This window comes from Kwoniella pini, chromosome 10, assembly GCF_000512605.2.
Source record: "Kwoniella pini CBS 10737 chromosome 10, complete sequence".
Lineage (NCBI taxonomy): Eukaryota > Fungi > Basidiomycota > Tremellomycetes > Tremellales > Cryptococcaceae > Kwoniella > Kwoniella pini.
In genome coordinates this window covers 1,371,424-1,387,863 of record NC_091725.1, presented here as the reverse complement: position 1 = coordinate 1,387,863, position 16,440 = coordinate 1,371,424, and the positions used below count along the sequence as shown (strand labels likewise).

General features: G+C 43.3%; 7 protein-coding genes across 7 annotated transcripts; 5 read left to right on the top strand and 2 right to left on the bottom strand.

The window, feature by feature from the left end:
• Window positions 1–534: 534 nt before the first annotated feature.
• Window positions 535–3,645, bottom strand: I206_107324 (uncharacterized protein; the record flags this gene model as incomplete). The annotated part of the gene is made up of 14 exons (XM_070203495.1): window positions 535–807; window positions 866–1,066; window positions 1,124–1,284; window positions 1,340–1,538; window positions 1,592–1,618; window positions 1,686–1,832; window positions 1,890–2,032; window positions 2,083–2,315; window positions 2,400–2,746; window positions 2,838–2,968; window positions 3,059–3,091; window positions 3,148–3,184; window positions 3,261–3,482; window positions 3,553–3,645. 14 exons carry the CDS (start codon window positions 3,643–3,645, stop codon window positions 535–537), a joined length of 2,247 nt encoding a protein of 748 aa, XP_070059596.1.
• A 540-nt stretch (window positions 3,646–4,185) lies between these two features.
• I206_107323 (uncharacterized protein) lies at window positions 4,186–5,472 on the top strand (the record flags this gene model as incomplete). The annotated part of the gene is made up of 7 exons (XM_019156857.1): window positions 4,186–4,424; window positions 4,479–4,551; window positions 4,619–4,671; window positions 4,730–4,820; window positions 4,885–4,971; window positions 5,086–5,256; window positions 5,320–5,472. The coding sequence occupies 7 exons, from the start codon at window positions 4,186–4,188 to the stop codon at window positions 5,470–5,472; spliced, it is 867 nt and encodes a 288-aa protein (XP_019009575.1).
• Window positions 5,473–5,899: 427 nt separating this feature from the next.
• On the top strand, window positions 5,900–7,202 carry I206_107322 (uncharacterized protein; the record flags this gene model as incomplete). The annotated part of the gene is made up of 6 exons (XM_019156858.1): window positions 5,900–5,985; window positions 6,053–6,121; window positions 6,207–6,329; window positions 6,434–6,707; window positions 6,811–6,980; window positions 7,028–7,202. The coding sequence occupies 6 exons, from the start codon at window positions 5,900–5,902 to the stop codon at window positions 7,200–7,202; spliced, it is 897 nt and encodes a 298-aa protein (XP_019009576.1).
• Window positions 7,203–7,974: 772 nt separating this feature from the next.
• I206_107321 (uncharacterized protein) lies at window positions 7,975–10,299 on the top strand (the record flags this gene model as incomplete). Its single annotated transcript, XM_019156859.1, has 8 exons — window positions 7,975–7,978; window positions 8,045–8,240; window positions 8,310–8,599; window positions 8,660–8,959; window positions 9,025–9,437; window positions 9,505–9,844; window positions 9,906–9,974; window positions 10,049–10,299. The coding sequence occupies 8 exons, from the start codon at window positions 7,975–7,977 to the stop codon at window positions 10,297–10,299; spliced, it is 1,863 nt and encodes a 620-aa protein (XP_019009577.1).
• A 598-nt stretch (window positions 10,300–10,897) lies between these two features.
• I206_107320 (uncharacterized protein) lies at window positions 10,898–12,881 on the top strand (the record flags this gene model as incomplete). Its single annotated transcript, XM_019156860.1, has 6 exons — window positions 10,898–11,124; window positions 11,183–11,356; window positions 11,410–11,634; window positions 11,687–12,047; window positions 12,096–12,392; window positions 12,456–12,881. 6 exons carry the CDS (start codon window positions 10,898–10,900, stop codon window positions 12,879–12,881), a joined length of 1,710 nt encoding a protein of 569 aa, XP_019009578.1.
• A 246-nt stretch (window positions 12,882–13,127) lies between these two features.
• On the bottom strand, window positions 13,128–14,363 carry I206_107319 (uncharacterized protein; the record flags this gene model as incomplete). The annotated part of the gene is made up of 1 exon (XM_019156861.1): window positions 13,128–14,363. One exon carries the CDS (start codon window positions 14,361–14,363, stop codon window positions 13,128–13,130), a length of 1,236 nt encoding a protein of 411 aa, XP_019009579.1.
• A 665-nt stretch (window positions 14,364–15,028) lies between these two features.
• I206_107318 (uncharacterized protein) lies at window positions 15,029–16,325 on the top strand (the record flags this gene model as incomplete). The annotated part of the gene is made up of 2 exons (XM_019156862.1): window positions 15,029–15,488; window positions 15,547–16,325. The coding sequence occupies 2 exons, from the start codon at window positions 15,029–15,031 to the stop codon at window positions 16,323–16,325; spliced, it is 1,239 nt and encodes a 412-aa protein (XP_019009580.1).
• Window positions 16,326–16,440: the final 115 nt, after the last annotated feature.

The window sequence follows — 16,440 nt, the reverse complement described above, 5'->3', positions numbered from 1 at the left end:
AGTTTATATATATATATATAGTATGCTACGGGAGGACACGGATGCTTCTCCCTAAGTACTAATAAGTAGTATTTCCCACGCGTAATGAGACTATAACTAGTAGTAATATAATAAAAATGACGTGTGTAAATAGTATTTTGGGAGGAATGTTCCGAGTGAGGTAATTATCCGTACCTTGACATCCACACGTTTATAGTTTATAAAACTACTGAGGCTGATTTCCCCCTTTTCTCGTTACCGCAGGGTTTTTTATGCTTTTATCATGTAACATTTTATGCAATAGTCCGGATTCAACCGATATCGGTCATAATTACCATCTATTTTCGGGATGTGTGGCCCCCTTAATCCACCACATAAACGGAATACGGCGCTTGCTCTCATACAGTTTTAGCCATGTACCGCAACCTTTTGAAAGATTGTCACCAGATACAAACCGAACCATACCGATACCGATACAAACCCTTTTACGGTATATGCTAGATCAAACGATATAGATAGATCTCATGTCTCGGCCGTATGTGCCGTTCACCGACTTCACTCGACGCCAAGCAATTTCTTCGCCTCCTCAAGGTCTTTTACAGGCAATCCACAAGACCCGTTCTCGCAAATCCTCAAACTTACTTCATCCTCTTTACCAGCTTCTATGTTGTCTACTAATGACTTGACTACATCGTTCAATTTCCCTAATCCGTAAGGAGGATTAGAAGGATCAATTTGTATGATGACTTGATTAGGTGAATATGTTGACCGGATAACCTGGAGCAGTTGAGTTGTTTTGTTATCGGAAGGTGAACCAATAATGATCACCTGTGTTGTAACCTTGTCAGCTAGGATAGAGGTTTCTGATCGACGACGCCGCACAAACCTCTCTATACCCTTTTTCGATATCCATCAAACCGCATGCACTATACCCGAATGCCCTTGGCATCTGCTTCAACTCTTCTCCGATAGACAAATATGTATCTTCAGCTTTCTTCTCGTACTTCTCATATTCGTTACTGTGAATCAGAGATAGTCGAGAGAGATTATGCAAAGTGACAGAAGTTGCTGATGGTTCAGCGGCATCCTATAGATCCTTGTCAGTACTCAATGATGTCATTCGATGATCTGATGATACACTCACTTGGGCATCCTTCATTCTTACCAGAACGTGTTCATCGGAAGCACTAGCGAAATATCCGTCTCCTGTCTCGTCCCAGAAGAGCTCATCCTGGTGTTCTTGTAGTTCAATTGCCCATAACGCATATTCTTCTTTACCAGATGACTCGTACAGGTCTAGTAGACCTGCCAAGTGGGTCAGCCAACCCATCCTCCCACATGCACGGTAGCCACAACTTACCCCTAATCAGGAAAGCATAGTCATCTGTTTGACCTATTGGACCTTTCCCTTCTCTCCAACTTCTAGCAAGTTCGCGCTTGCTTTCGTCCCACATTCGGTCTTTGATGAAAGATACTATCGCCTCGGCGGCTGGAAGGCATTTAGACTTGATCGGGTAGGTTTCAGGCAATGTTGAAGCAGCTTGCGATAGTGTGGAAAGCTACAACCGGTGTCAATCGCAGTACATACAGATTACAAGTCGTCAAGACTGACCATGAGACCATTCCATGATGTGAGGATCTGGTGGATAAGCAGTTGGTCAAATCGGCCTAAGAACCAAACACTGGTTATGCAAAGGTTGACTCACTTTATCGTCCAGCCCTGGCCTTTCTCTCTGGTCCCTACGAGCTTTTAATCGAACTATGGAGTTCTTCACAACGTCCCGAACGTCATCCGCTGTCCGTCCAAACTGGCGAGCGACTTCATCGTATCCTTTGGCTTGATACAGTATATTCTGCAAAGGTAGCTCGTCATTTCGCTGAGTGGACGAGTCGTGATGCGACCGACGTACCTTGCCTTTCATCTCCCCATGCATGTCGTGTTGCAGTTCAACATTACCATCATCCTTCACTCCGAAAAACTCCTTCACTAGATCGGAGTCTTCTGCAAGTACTTCGTCTAGTTCCCTTGCATCCCAAATATAGAATGCTCCCTCTGTAAGGCACATCAGCTCGATCCCAAGATAGATAAATGGCCATTCTTACCGGACTTTTTAGCTCCCTTGCTAGGAGGTGAATCAGCATCCTCAGCAGACCAGAATCCACCGTCAGGTGATTTTAAATCCCTCAAAGTATATTTCAATATATCAGCAGCTAAATCAAAACATAATTCTCTGTCTTCCTGTAGTCTTTCACGGTGAGTGTTATCTTCCGCTTCACTGGGATTTGACAACAATGCGAAATCAAGTGCTCCTATTACCAGCTGAGCCTGATCATACCTATTGGATGAGGTCAGCCGCCCAATTAATTTATCGTTTCCTCTTAGTGAGATCACACCGTGGGATTGAATTGAGCTGACTTACAGCATTTTCTCAAAATGAGGTACTATCCATTTAGCGTCCACACTATAACGAGCAACACCTCCTCCAATCCAATCGTGTATACCACCTTTCCAAATTCCTCTAATCATCTTGATAGCCATTTCTCTAGCTTTTTCATTATCAACTTGATCTGAAATTGAGTAAGAAGCTAATCTAGCTAGAGGCTCAAGAGTCATTGAACAACTTGGAAATTTTGGTCCACTCGATCGACTTCCACCTTGTGTAAATCCTCCATATCGCGTATCGCAAAGTTTCAGTAGTTGAGAATAAATCTTAGTCGAAGGACAGGTTGATAAGATCTCATCAAGTGTTCCAGGTATTCTAGCCGACTGAGAAGAAGAAGTCAGTACTCTACAATACATATGCATGACAGATGATGAGCAAGAAGGAAAAGCGACAAATATCGACCTCTAGACTCACACTACCGCTCATGTCTTTCATTGACTCGATCGCACCTTTACCCATAGCCAAACATTGCTCTTTATCTTCTTCCCATAATTCAGCTATTCTCATCAGGAGCGACTTGAATCGAACTTTCGGAAAGTATGTTCCTGAATATACAGTACAGTTGTTAGCTATGGCGATCCTTTACTTCACGAACTTCGTGAAAAGACATGATAAGCTGTCTCGAGATTGCTTACCCGCGAAAAAAGGTTCCAGGTTGGGTGTCATAACTATATATTTAATGCAATGAGCTCATCATTCTGAACCAGAATTCCTTTTTCCTCACATATTGACATGGGCCATCCTCCGCCCCCTGAAGTGGCCTAAAAGCCCTTCATTAACTACGATATTTCATTTCAAGTTGAAGTTTGGTAATCGTAAGGAAGAAAGCCAGCTTACCTGTAAATAAGTCATATATACTCTGTCGACATCCGGTCTTTCCTCTCTATCAACTTTTATATTTACGAAATACTTATTCATAGTTTCTGCTACTTCCTCATCTTCAAATGATTCATGTGCTAAGACATGGCACCAATGACATGCTGAATAACCTGAAGAAAGGAAGATAGGTTTGTCCAATTTCTTAGCTATTTGAATGGTCGAAGGGGTAAACTCTTGCCACTACGTAAAGTCGGAATGCCGTCAACAATGTCTTCAACTTGTGCTGTTATATGAAAAGAAGCTCCCTCACAGCTACCGGATTGTCTTTGTGTTGTAATAAATAGGGTGATTTGCTTTTACCCAAGACATTTGTCAACTCGGGAATGGAAGTTGATGAAGACATTTTTCGAAATATCCTTCTCGAGATGAGTTTTTCAATTGATGTAGCTGTAGCTAAGAGCATGAAAGGCTACATGTGTTGGAAATGATTTTTACATGAGGACATTGATGTAGATTGCTATGCGATATACTGTTATTCGCGATCGCTTATAATGGTCTCATCATTATCGACGTCATTATCGTTATCGGATCTACCTCCACCTTCTATCATTTCTCTGTTCTTCGTTCACTGTCTCTGATTTCAATACAAGCATTGTTCATCCCTTTGAGCTCTTTTTATTCGTTTTGTCGAAGCCATGCATGTTCTGAATATCAAGTCCATCATAGACGTCAACATTCGACGAGGTCGTAACCCGGAATGCTTGAGACTCAACTTCGATCACTCTGCCGTAATCTTAAAACTGTCAACGGTCATGTCTAACCCGCATCTAATCTACGTTTACAAGAATCAATGAAGAAGTCAAGATGTATATCTAAATTAGCTAGCTGTGTTTTGCATTTATGCAGATGATGAGCAGACCTGATCACTTATGAATCGCCCAACATGACCCCGAATCCTAAAGTCGCTTTGCAAAGCACCAGGATATCATCAGGATTAACAGCTCTTGTAGTTGGTGGTACGACCGGTATAGGATCTGCTGTAGCTCGAAAATTAGCTGCAATTGGTTGTTCGAGAGTCATTATCTTAGGTCGAGATGAGAAGCGCGCTGGAGACGTTCTTGATAGGATGAGGGATACTGCTACCAAGGGATTTGAAGGAAGCTTCATTAAAGGTGATATATCGTGCGTATACTCCATTATACACCTTGGCTCCTTTAGCTTATACAGAGTGAACAGCTATGTGAGAGGTATTAAAGCTGCTTTGGAAAGTTTGAAATCATTGCTTGGCAATGATAAGTTGGATTATGTGGTGAGAAATCTTTTGATCAAACGTCATAAATATTCACCAATAAAGAGTCTATCTTCATTTCCGATAGGTGATGTGCCAAAACGGACCACCTACGGGTACCGTCAATATCAACGAAGATGGGTATGTACACTTGTGATTCAATCTCCAGAGGACGGACCATAAGCTGATCGCAGAATAGGGAAGGTAAAGAATTCACGATCCAAGCCATCTCACGATTTCTTCTGACTCACCTAATCATCAATAATGAACTGCTGAATCCCAATGCAAAAGTCATGTTCATCGCCAATCCTGGAATATCATATCCTCTTGATCTAGATGACTTGAGTTTAAAAGAAGGTTGCTGAGAACGGAAGATCAAAACCTTTACTGACTATCGATCAGTCAAGAAGGGATAGTACAGTTTTAGATAGCGTGATTTTGGTGAGTGTGCTGTTGATGATGTTGATGATGGATCGCTTGACAATTTCCATTCGTCAAATGATGGCAAGGAACTTAACTTGTTTGAAGTTAAGCTGAGGTGAGTGTACCGCTTAGGAATTCAACGCCCGTTATCCACAATATACCTTTTATCATCTGCATCCTGGTCTAGTCAAGACTGAACTATTCGACATACACCTTTTCCCATTTCCTTTAAGCTATATTGCAGGTTTAGGACTTCTGATGATGGGTAGCACACCCGATGAATATGCGAATATACCAGTATATGTGAGTAAGTTCTGATCTCTTTTGCCGATTTGTCAACAGATTTTAATCTATGTGACTCGTCAGATTTTGGTGCATCCAGATGCAAGGAAGGAACTTGGGGAAGGGAAGTTTTGGGATCATAGAATTAAAGTCAAGAATCCTAGTGTATGGCCATCTGCCCGGGAGAATAGAGAGAAACTATGGAATAAATTGTTAGCAATGACTGAGGAGAAGTAATTGTCAAGGTGTCTATATACAACCCACCATGCAACTGATATAACTACACGACTGAGACCAATCATGCTATCTCACCTATGCTAATTTTTCACTGATTTTCATCAAATATACATCCGAGCATGACAATCATGATCGTTGTCAACCCTGATCTACTGATAGCATTGACCACTACTACAATCTGCTTGGATACCGTTACTACCATCAACAAATCACACTATGGGACAACCACCAATCCACTCGATCACACATAGCACCGTCTTTCAATTCCAAGGAACATGCACACAAACAGTCGATGCTTCTTTTCATTACCTCCGATCATCAACATCATCAACATCATCAACACATCATTGAGGCTCTCTTCGACAACTCAGTTAATATATCTGTCACTCACTCCTAAAAAGTGCTCCACTTGAGGTGACAAATCACGATGAAGTTGTGGACGTATCTTGAGATTTTACGAAATGCTCGAGCACACGTCGATACAGGAACAAATCATAGAACAAAATCTGTACCGTGAGTGTTGTATCACTGAGAATCTTTATCGTATGGGTCGCGCTGATTGCAAACTTGCTCTCATCAGTGATCATAGCATACCTCTCAATCCCGAAGACTGGTTGATTGACTTAAGACCCGGTACCAACTACAATGAGTGAGTCTGGCGAAATTCAACTTATATATCCTTGCGCCGTATATCTCAATTAGTCTTTGAGCTGATATTCAGCTCTCCTTATCAGCAAGCCTGACGTAAAGATTTACCTCAGATGTTTAGGTCGAGCAGTTGCACCCTATCTAAGGGGTGATGATATGGTGGAAGCAGGCAGAAGTTATTTAGCTGAGGAGATGAGAGAGCAGCGAGGGTAAGTCAATCTGATCAGTCCATGATTTATCGAACATTCCCTTGCCTTGACAAGATTCAAAGATTTCACGATAGAACATAAGGTAAACTATTCTGTGCTTTTAGGGTGTTTGTTCAACCATCCGATCTCACTTCTACTCCACACAATGCACTCAAAAACCCATACTACCTATCTGATTCAATCCCCAAACAAACGTGGATCGAGCTTGATTCAAGAGGATGGTGGTATTTCGCTTCTTTAACTCCGTTAATGATGAGAGCTAGATGTTTCATGGACAAACAGGGTGGTAGACCCGGAGAAAAATTCGTCATGACTAGAAGAACGAATATAACGAATTTCAAGGAGAAAATTCCTGGATTGCCATTTGAGTATATCAAGGTAAGTAGTAGAATATGTTACTACTTCACAAAGTCCCATTTCCCGCACTTTCAAATGTTATCTACCAATACTACTTGATCAACTGATCCCACTGTTTTGACAGACAAACATTAGAGCACCCCTGTTACCTGGAGTTACACCACCTCCGTCCAACTCAGAACGTTTCACTCTTCTCATCAGCCAATTATACAGAACCAATATCCATCCTGCATTGCGGTATCATTTTCTCTGCGTAGCGGATATTGAGGAAATTGAAGAACACATGGATGCAATGTTAGATATGTATAATTTTATGATGTTCCTTCTATTTGGGATGAAAGCGGAAGACCAGGGGTAATTATGAGAGGATGGTATCCTCAAGCTTTAGAACCAAATGAAAGTTGGGAAGCTGTCGATAGGAATAGAATCGTATTTTTGGATGGATGGACTGAAGAAGAAAGAGAGAAGAGAGCAAGCGAGATTGAGAGAATCAGAAACTACGACTCGGATGATTGAAAACGCAGCGAAACGTACTGGAATCACTCTCGTTTATGTTTTGGAACGCCTGAATCTAGGGAAGATAAGAGAGATCCCCATGCGATATCTCATCATCGGTTGGCGCCACTTTGCTCAAAAATTTCAAGATAAGACGTGATCGCTCGTTATTTTGTATCTAATATGACGAATATTATAAGCGAAAAATTAGTTTTGCTGGGAATTCTGCCTTGGTCTTGAAGCAAATCGAATCATAACTTGAGCTCCATTTGAGCGCACTGATGACCAACACGACTGAATACGCCCGGCTTGCTCAACATCGCGGTCATTAAGAAGTTTAAGTGGGAAAAATTGCCAATCTCTGGAGCGCCAAGTCTGACCTCTCTGCAATTTAAGCTAACATATTCGCTAATCATAAGAGGTACGATCCACTTGCATACGACATCATTCCCCTTTTGGCGGATGATCAGTGGAAAACCTAGATTTCTCGTTTGGTTTATGATTATTACGGCTCATTTACCACCTTTTGTGCTGACGAAGTAACCGAATTGGCAGCACATGGTGCTTCACTCCTCAATAAGCTTATTTACAATAACATTTGATAGCGTGATCTCACATCAAACCCATTCTCCAAGTATTTGGAAATATGTTTAGGAACCGAAAAAAAAGCTTCACATCCATGTACTGGACACTCCACGGACGATGGATGTGGTATGTATATATATGTGTGTAACGAGAGAATGACTTAGCTTGTACACTCAAACATTGTCTCCAAATAAGAATACCTATCACCATGAGTGGGTCCCTATTCTGATCATTTGATTTGACCAAGAACGTCTGGCTAATCCACCATGTGGGTGTAGGTCAAGTGGCTCCCACGCTAGACCTCATCTCTGCACCTGTACCACCACCAGCTTATCTGGGGAGTGCCAAAGATGAGGAGAAGAACGTTTACTCACCATACAATCATGGAAGTGACCCAAACATCACTTCTGGACATGGATCCGAACATGAAGATGATATAGAACCAACCGAGGAGGAATATGAGAAATTGAGGAAGTGAGTCGAAATCACCGATGATACACATCTTACAAAGGGAGGATACTATATCTGACTTGATTACTCAAGAGTTCCCGCTACTATTCACTGGCCTGCGATCGCTCTATGTTTAGTCGAGATTGCCGAAAGAGCATCATACTATGGATCGAAAAAACCTTTTGCGAATTTTGTTCGAGGCGCATTACCCAAAGGTGGTAACGGAGCGGGAGCCGTTGCGAAAGGTGCCGCAGGGAAAAACCAGACAGCAGGAGCTTTAGGAATGGGATCAGTAGCTGCTTCAGCTGTGACCTCTACTTTCACCTTTTTAAGTTATGTCATTCCGATCCTCGGAGGTATCATCGCAGATACAAAATGGGGACGTGAGTCCCTCTTGCTCAAATATGGTATATTGACCAAAATTCCTGACAATGAATTTTTAGGATGGAAAACAATCTGTGTTGGTGTAGCTATCGGTGCTATAGCTCATGTAATTCTTGTGATCCCCGCCATCCCTGCTGTTATTGCTAGTGGACACGCTTTCCCACCATTCATGATTTCTGTGATCATCTTGGCATTTGCAGCTGGTTTCATCAAGCCTTCGTTAGCTCCATTGATGTGTGATCAATCCCCCGTCAAGAAACCCGTAATTAAAACCACCAAATCTGGAGAAAGAGTCATCGTAGATCCTCAAGTTACGGTACAACGATACATGTTGATCTTCTACTGGTGTATCAACATTGGTGAGTCGTTCGCAAGCCTGCTCCTTGAGTCAGTCCGTGATTCTAAAGAGCCCAATCCGATCTAGGATCTTTCTGGATGATCGTCGAATCATATGTTCAACGATTGGTCGGTTTCTGGTTAGCCTACCTACTTCCTGCTGGTATTTATGTGCTTGTTCCACTTGTCATGCTTGCAGTCTACAAGAGATTGTATTTCGCCCCTCCTCAAGGATCAGTATTACTAGAAACACTGAGAGTGATTAAACAATTCTACAAAGAAAATGGTTTCTTCAAAGGTCTCAAAGGTGGTGACAAAGCTTGGGAATCCATCAAGCCTTCTCATATCTTAGAGAAAGTCGGTACCCTCGATAAGAAGATTGTTTGGGACGATCGGTTTGTGGAGGAAGTCAGGCAAGCTCTTGAAGCTTGTTCTGTATTCTGGTTATTGCCAATTTACTACCTTGCTGATGGAGGTATAGGTAACATGGAGAATGATATGGTAGGTCTCCCTTTTGAATTCCTTCACACGAAATTTGAACTGCACTGCTGCTGACGTATTTCATCAGTCCGCCGCGATGACACTGAACAACATCCCTAATGACCTGTTCAGCAACTGCAACCCACTTTGTATTATCGTTTTTACACCTATCATTGGGTTGATGTACCGATATTTCGAAAAGATCAAAAGACCTATCAGACCTATGACTCGACTCAGTATAGGTTTCGCCCTAGCCTCAATCAATATGATCATCGGTGCTTTGGTTCAATGGAGAATTTACTCGACATCGCCTTGTGGACACTATGCGACAGATTGCGAAGCAGGTGTGTCGCCAATCCCTCTTGCATGGATGATTCCTTTGAGTGCTTTACCTGGAATTGGAGAGATCTTCATTGCTGTAACTGCTTGTAAGTTTTGATCTGAAGCTTATCTGCTTGGATGACTGGCTGTTAACTCCTGGAACCATAGATGAGATCGCCTATACCCGAGCTCCAGCAAGGATGAAGGGTTTAGTAGTTGCCATCAGTCTCTTCAATCGTAAGTCAAATGACATTCTCATGAGGCTCATCGACCGTTTCATTGCTGATGTATCATAACCCTCATTTTTGCAGAGGCAATATCAGCAGCCATTGGGCTGGCTCTGAGTGACGTGATCAAAGATCCATACTTGATCTGGCCATATGTGGCTTTAGCAGTCGCCAATTTTATCTGTATCTTCATCTGCCCTACAGTATTCCGACATCTCAACGAACCTATCCGGGAATTCGCAAATGTCGAGAGAATGGCCGGAAAATTACAACCTACTCATCATAAGAGTGAGGCCACGGGTAGTGACGAAACAGTAAAGGAAGGTCGCGTGTAAAAGGATGTCCTCATACTGCATCTTCGGACATCGAAGTTGCCAAATGATTTAGATGTTCCGTTCGTTCGGGGTTGTGGACTCCGTAGAGTAGATAGATCCACCCACGATGCTATTTGTCATGAATTAGAGGTGTATCATTTTACAGCAATCTGCCCACATTCAGTTCTCGGTGCTCTCAGCATTCTCTTCGGACTTTGAATGAACCGGTGGCAATAGTTCATTTGGTTTAGTAGCAGTTACAGAGGTACAGGAACTAGCTGATATCACGCGCGGAAAATATTCGTTCAATAACCTACTTTGCCAAGACTAAGGAAATGAGCAGTGGCGTAGAGCATGATCATGTGATACGGTCTCATCGGTATAAAGATCACCTTCCCTGTATTTCATTTCGTTATCAATTAACCGGGAATCGGTATCACCCAGACTGCGAAGAGACGATGACAAGTTTTCAAAGATAACGGGCCGACAACATCGCGGTCAAATATTTCACCGCTAGCTCGCATTCATTCTCCCAGATCTACACCTTATTAATGGAGACCATCGGGTCTCCAGATCAACTTGGTCCTTAACCCCACACTTATCCTTTCACGCTTGCATAATGTCTGCCAACATTGCCGCTAGAATGTCAGTGGATGATGAAATTGGTCCTGCAGTCGACGAGAAGCCTAAGATCGAACATCTTGAAAGATACAATGTGGAAAGTAAAGAAGTTGATGATGTGATAATGAAATCCTCTTTCGAGGATCTGCCATGGAAGAAGACCTGGGTTGTTTTCAGGAAAGCCGCTCTGATGTGCATATTCGCATCCTTCTCTGCTGCTGCCGAGTGAGTACAAATTAGTCGTGATAGAATTTTCCATTGCCGCTGTTGACGCTATCCACAGTGGATTTCAAGTTTCTATGACATCAAACATCGTCGCCAACAAAGGTTTCATCCAGACTTATGGTACTATCATCGACCCAAAGACAGGTGGTCCAAAGCTCGATGCAGATATACTAGCGGCCTGGGGTGGTATTCAGAGCGCGGGTCAAGGTATCGGGATGTTGACCCAACACTTGTAAGTCATGCGTCGCAATTCTTATTTGAAACCATGCTTACTATGTGGGTCAGTGTTGCCGACCGACTCGGACGTAAAGCTGCTTTCTACGCCTTATGGGTTTCACTTCTTATCGCCGTTGCTCTCGAGAGTTTCGGTAGAGATTGGCGATCTTGGCTTTGTGCAAAACTGTTCTCTGGCTTCGGTGTTGGTTCGGTTCAGTTCATGACGGGAATGTACATGACGGAATTGGCTCCATCGAGAATTAGAGGTTTCCTTTTAATCTTTTACTCAGCCTGGTAGGTGACGTCTGAGGCTAGAGTCAGACGCTTTACTGATGTTATCTTCCAGGTACGGTATCGGCCAGCTATGCTCTTCACTTGCTCTCAAGGTCATGAACGATAAATCACCGTACAACTACCTCACACCAATTTATACGGAATGGGCAATGCTCGGATTGATGGCTATTGTTTACGTTATCATCCCAGAATCTCCCTTCTGGTGTGCATCAGTTGGTAAACACGACAAGGGAAGAGCCGTGATGAAACAACTCAATGGGGGTATTGAAGGCTATGATGTCGATTATCATTACAACATTATCAAGAGATCTATTGAAAAAGAACAATCTTATCAAAAGCAGATAGACGGCGAATCGCACGGCTTTTTAACAGAGCTGCGCAATGTGAAAGAGGTATTCATAGGTATAAACGGCGTGAGTTGTGTTGCTGTATGCTTTCAATGACATAGCTGACATAACCAGTTCCGTACGCTTATCGCGTTTTGGCCAGCTTGTGTGCAGCAAATTGGTGGTCTTGCGGTTCTCAGTTCATACTCATCCTACTTTGCTCAGCAAGCTGGATTTGGCGATCCATTCTTATTCAGTTTACTCCTTGCTTTGGTGGCGATCGTTTGTACCCTTGTTGAAGCTAGTCTAATCGATCTTATCGGTCGTAGATCCTTGTTCCTCATCGGCTCGATCACTGTGTGGGTGATGTGTATGGTTGTAGGTGGATTGGGTTTGATGACCAACCGATCCGCTTCGGTCAACAGATTAGTCGTGAGTGGCTTCTTTCTCGCAATTATTATGCGTATGGTCTTGACTTTTATTTGTCATGTTCAGCTCGTATTCTCGCTATTTTGGCGACTCGGATCGACTCTTCTCGGTAATCTCGGTTGGGCGTATGTTGCGGAAACAGGTTCATCCAGACTCAGAGCCAAGACAGCCGGTATCGCAGCTGCAGGAGGTGTATGCCTTGGTTTAGTATTCAACACATCCGTCCCATACATGCTCAATACGACTGGCGCCAATTGGCAATTGAAAACCGCCTTCTTCTTTGCCGGTATTTCGACTCCCTTCGTAGTCGCTTCGTTCTTCTTGATACCTGACACATCGAGGCGGACCCCTGCTGAGCTGGATGAAATGTTCAGGAAGAAGGTCAAGCCTTGGAGATTTAGATCATATGTCACAGACGCACAGAAGGCTTTGAACGAGGATAGAGCTAGAAGGGGAGAAATGGATCCAGCGAGATTACAACAGAATGCGTAATCTTTTCTACGAGTCAATCAAAGGTTTCATGTATTCTTCTAAAGGGGATTTGTAGATGAGTGCAGTTCATAGTACCAAAAGTAGGCGATGAGCAGCTTTGGGTCGATCTGTATGCAATTTTCAAGTTGTTGGGTTGTTCAAACTTAGATACAGAGGCGTCGCGTTTGTGATCTCCATATCCATTCTCGCTATACATATCAGGAATGCAACGTAATGATGCATGTCGAAGTACGATTTCCAATATATCTATTTCATTTCAGGCTCAACAGCAACCGCATAAACATGTAGTCCACCATATTTGCTACTCCTAAATATCAAATGCTTCCCATCTGGTGTGAAATTTGCGTTCGGTTCTAAGCGATAGTCATTATCTGAAAGGTCCACTAACTTCTTGCTTTCGAAGGATCCAGGTACTATCAGATTTCCGGCATTAGGCGATTTTAATCCAGCAACATCAGGTATGCGTTTAGGTTTGAACAGGTATAGGTACATCCCGTCTTGAGCATGGGCTACCATCCCCGAATCACCTCCATCACCACAGAAAAGCGAGTTGTCATATGAAGAGTGAAAATGGACAGACCATTCATTTCTTTCTAGATGGTAATGCGTTCTCTTTCCAGTCTTTATCTCATAACCTGCAACCCAAAAGTCTTCCCCACGAGGTGTTTGCAGATCGTACCAGACTGTCTTTCCATCGTGACTAAACCATTCATGTCCAGCGATTTCCATGTTCATCCTTCTCTCATGTATCCTTTGAGGCTTCGAACCGCCCTCCAAATCTAATAACCATAATCGGTCTACTTGATGCCATGGGCCCTCATGACAAAACATCAACAAGTTCGGATCTGTCGGCGAGAATAGCAGATGATTGAGCCAGTCTGTTGCCCTATATACATCTTTACGTTCTCCGGTATTTACGTCAATCAGGAATAATACCATAGGTACTCTCGCTTCTAGTCTCTGACTAAGCCGTACTTCCTTTGCGTCAGCATATGTCATGGGTGTTCCATCTGGCCAATTTGCTTCGTATACAAATTGATCGGTCTTGGGGTCCCTCTTACTAAACAGTTCTAAGATATCCGACTTGTATGTGGGGTCAACCTCTACACCTGCTAAATAAGTTTCGTTTGCATTGATAGTTTGAATATCTCCAAGCGGTTCTTTCGCGATCAGGTGTGAAACTCCCGTATCAAGATCTACCCAATATAGTGTTTTGGCATTGTTGAGGAGGTAGTATGCTCTACGGAAAGCCTTGCCAACAAAAAGCAATGAAAATGGTTCCTGGATAGTGATAACATGTATAAGCTTGAACGTAGGTAATTCAATCTTAGCGATACCGGTAGGAGTGGAGATTACGAGAAAGTCGCCTTCGGGAGTATACGCGTTGAAATTGAAGTACAGACTCGACGATCCAGCTTCGTCAGATAGCCGAGTCACACGATGGCCTGACGACTCTACCCATGTTCGTGGTGACGAGAACATTGTGCTGATTCCTTCAACACGATACTGGGCAATCGCTAGTGTGATTGACTTGTATCTGTTATATCAATGTCCGCAAGGCAATATTTCGGTATTCGGTACAATATTCTTTTCCCGGACCGTACTGTGTCCGATCTCCTTGTGCCCAGGCACTTGCCTTGCTAAGCACCACAACATGCTCCAAGCCGTTCAACAACTGATTCATGATTGACACACCATCAATGCAAGGAAGCTAAGATCCAGCATTGAACAAGATTTGGCATAGACATACTACTATAGCGAGGTGATTGGTGGCCGACCCTAAAAGATCGACAGTCACTCCTTTGAGAAGCCCTCTTGTAAGTTCTGCAGCATTGCTAAATGGCCGAGATTACACTGATAAACGCCATTAGCTTCTCTTCGGTTTTAATGCAGTACGATCTTTGATCAAGACCTCTGGCCATTTCGACCATGAGAAACAGAATCAGTAGTCTGCTGAAACAAATCTAAAGACCTCCCCGATGGCCGAATGACGCGCTAGTTCGGCTTTGTCCTGTCATTTTAGGACGGATCTCAGATGCAGTTCTATTTTCGGATACATTACAATATCGATATAAACTGATGTAGCAACCGTCCCAGAATGGTGAAATCTCTTCTATCTTTGCAGGCTACCCACGACAATCCATACGATGTCCATCGCTCAACATGTGCTCATAGTTGGAGGTGGTCTAGCTGGGCCATGTCTCGCTCTCAGTCTTGCTCGGCAAGGAATTCGATCAACAATTTTCGAACTTCGTTCCGGTCCAAGTGATTCAGGCGGTTCCATCAGTTTTGGACCTGACGCACTCAGAGTGTTGGATAAGCATGCCGGCGTGTATGACAAGCTCAAGGTGGAAGGCTATGCTTATGACAGGATGACAATGTATTTCGAAGATGGCAGTAAACTTGGACAAGTACTCGTAGCTGAAGAGGGAGAGGATGGATATCCTGCGATACGGATCATGAGATCTTCAGTTCAGAAGGTCTTACTGGATGCGGTGAAAGAGAAGGTTCATCTCATAAATATGAAATTTGATGCAAGGATATCGAAAATCGAGGAAGGAGAGACAGGGGTAACGGCACTGTTTGAAGACGGCTCCCAGGTCAATGGTGAGCACTTATTTCACTAAATGACCGGATGTCCAGTAAAACGCTGAGGATTTGTCAGGCGATATACTGGTTGGGGCAGATGGTATCCATTCCAAAGTTCGTGAACATGTCCTCGACGCAGAAGCACCAAAACCTATCTTCACCAAGACACAAGTGGTCAACGGTTTCATCCCAGCTACGTCTGCGGTAAAACCCTCTCCTGATTTCACATTTCCTGCCTTCGTAGTCACGCCCAGTGGTATCTTCATGACTCTTCCAATAGATGCTGCAGGAAAGACTCTTACTTGGGGTATCACTACTTCTGCTATTGAAAGAACAAGAGTGGGGTGGGCGGAGTATGAGAAATCTGGAGAAGCGATAAAGGCCGCCAAGCAAGATTTCGACGATATCCAGACAGAACCGGTACGATCGTTATTAGACAATGTAGATGAGTCCCAGGCCAGAGTATGGGCGCCTTATAGTATTCCAACCCTACCAAGATGGCACACAGAAAGAGTCTGCCTTATTGGTGATGCTGCGCATGCGCTAGAACCCAATGGTCAAGGTAGTGCAATCGCGTTTCAAGATGCTGCCCTCTTATCCCGCTTCATCGCTTCAAATCCATCATCTTCCTCATATGGTCAAGTTTTCAAGAGATTTGAAGAACTGCGAAAACCCAAAGTAGCGGAAGTATCCAAAAATAGCAAACCAGCTAGTGCGCTCAAATCTAAGACCGGCCCGTGGGTGTGGTTTTTAAAGAAATGGGCTATGTGGGGTTTCTTCACTTGGAACAACGGTACTCTGCGAATGCACAAAGGACCAAGGTATGATGTGGATGAAGTGGATTTGGCTTTGTGAGATAATTGATAGATAAGTAATGTTACATACAACATATATAATCAATGATTGTAATGCTACGACTCTAATGCTATGTATCCTTGATTTGTGTATTCATTGTCTATGCACACCCGTT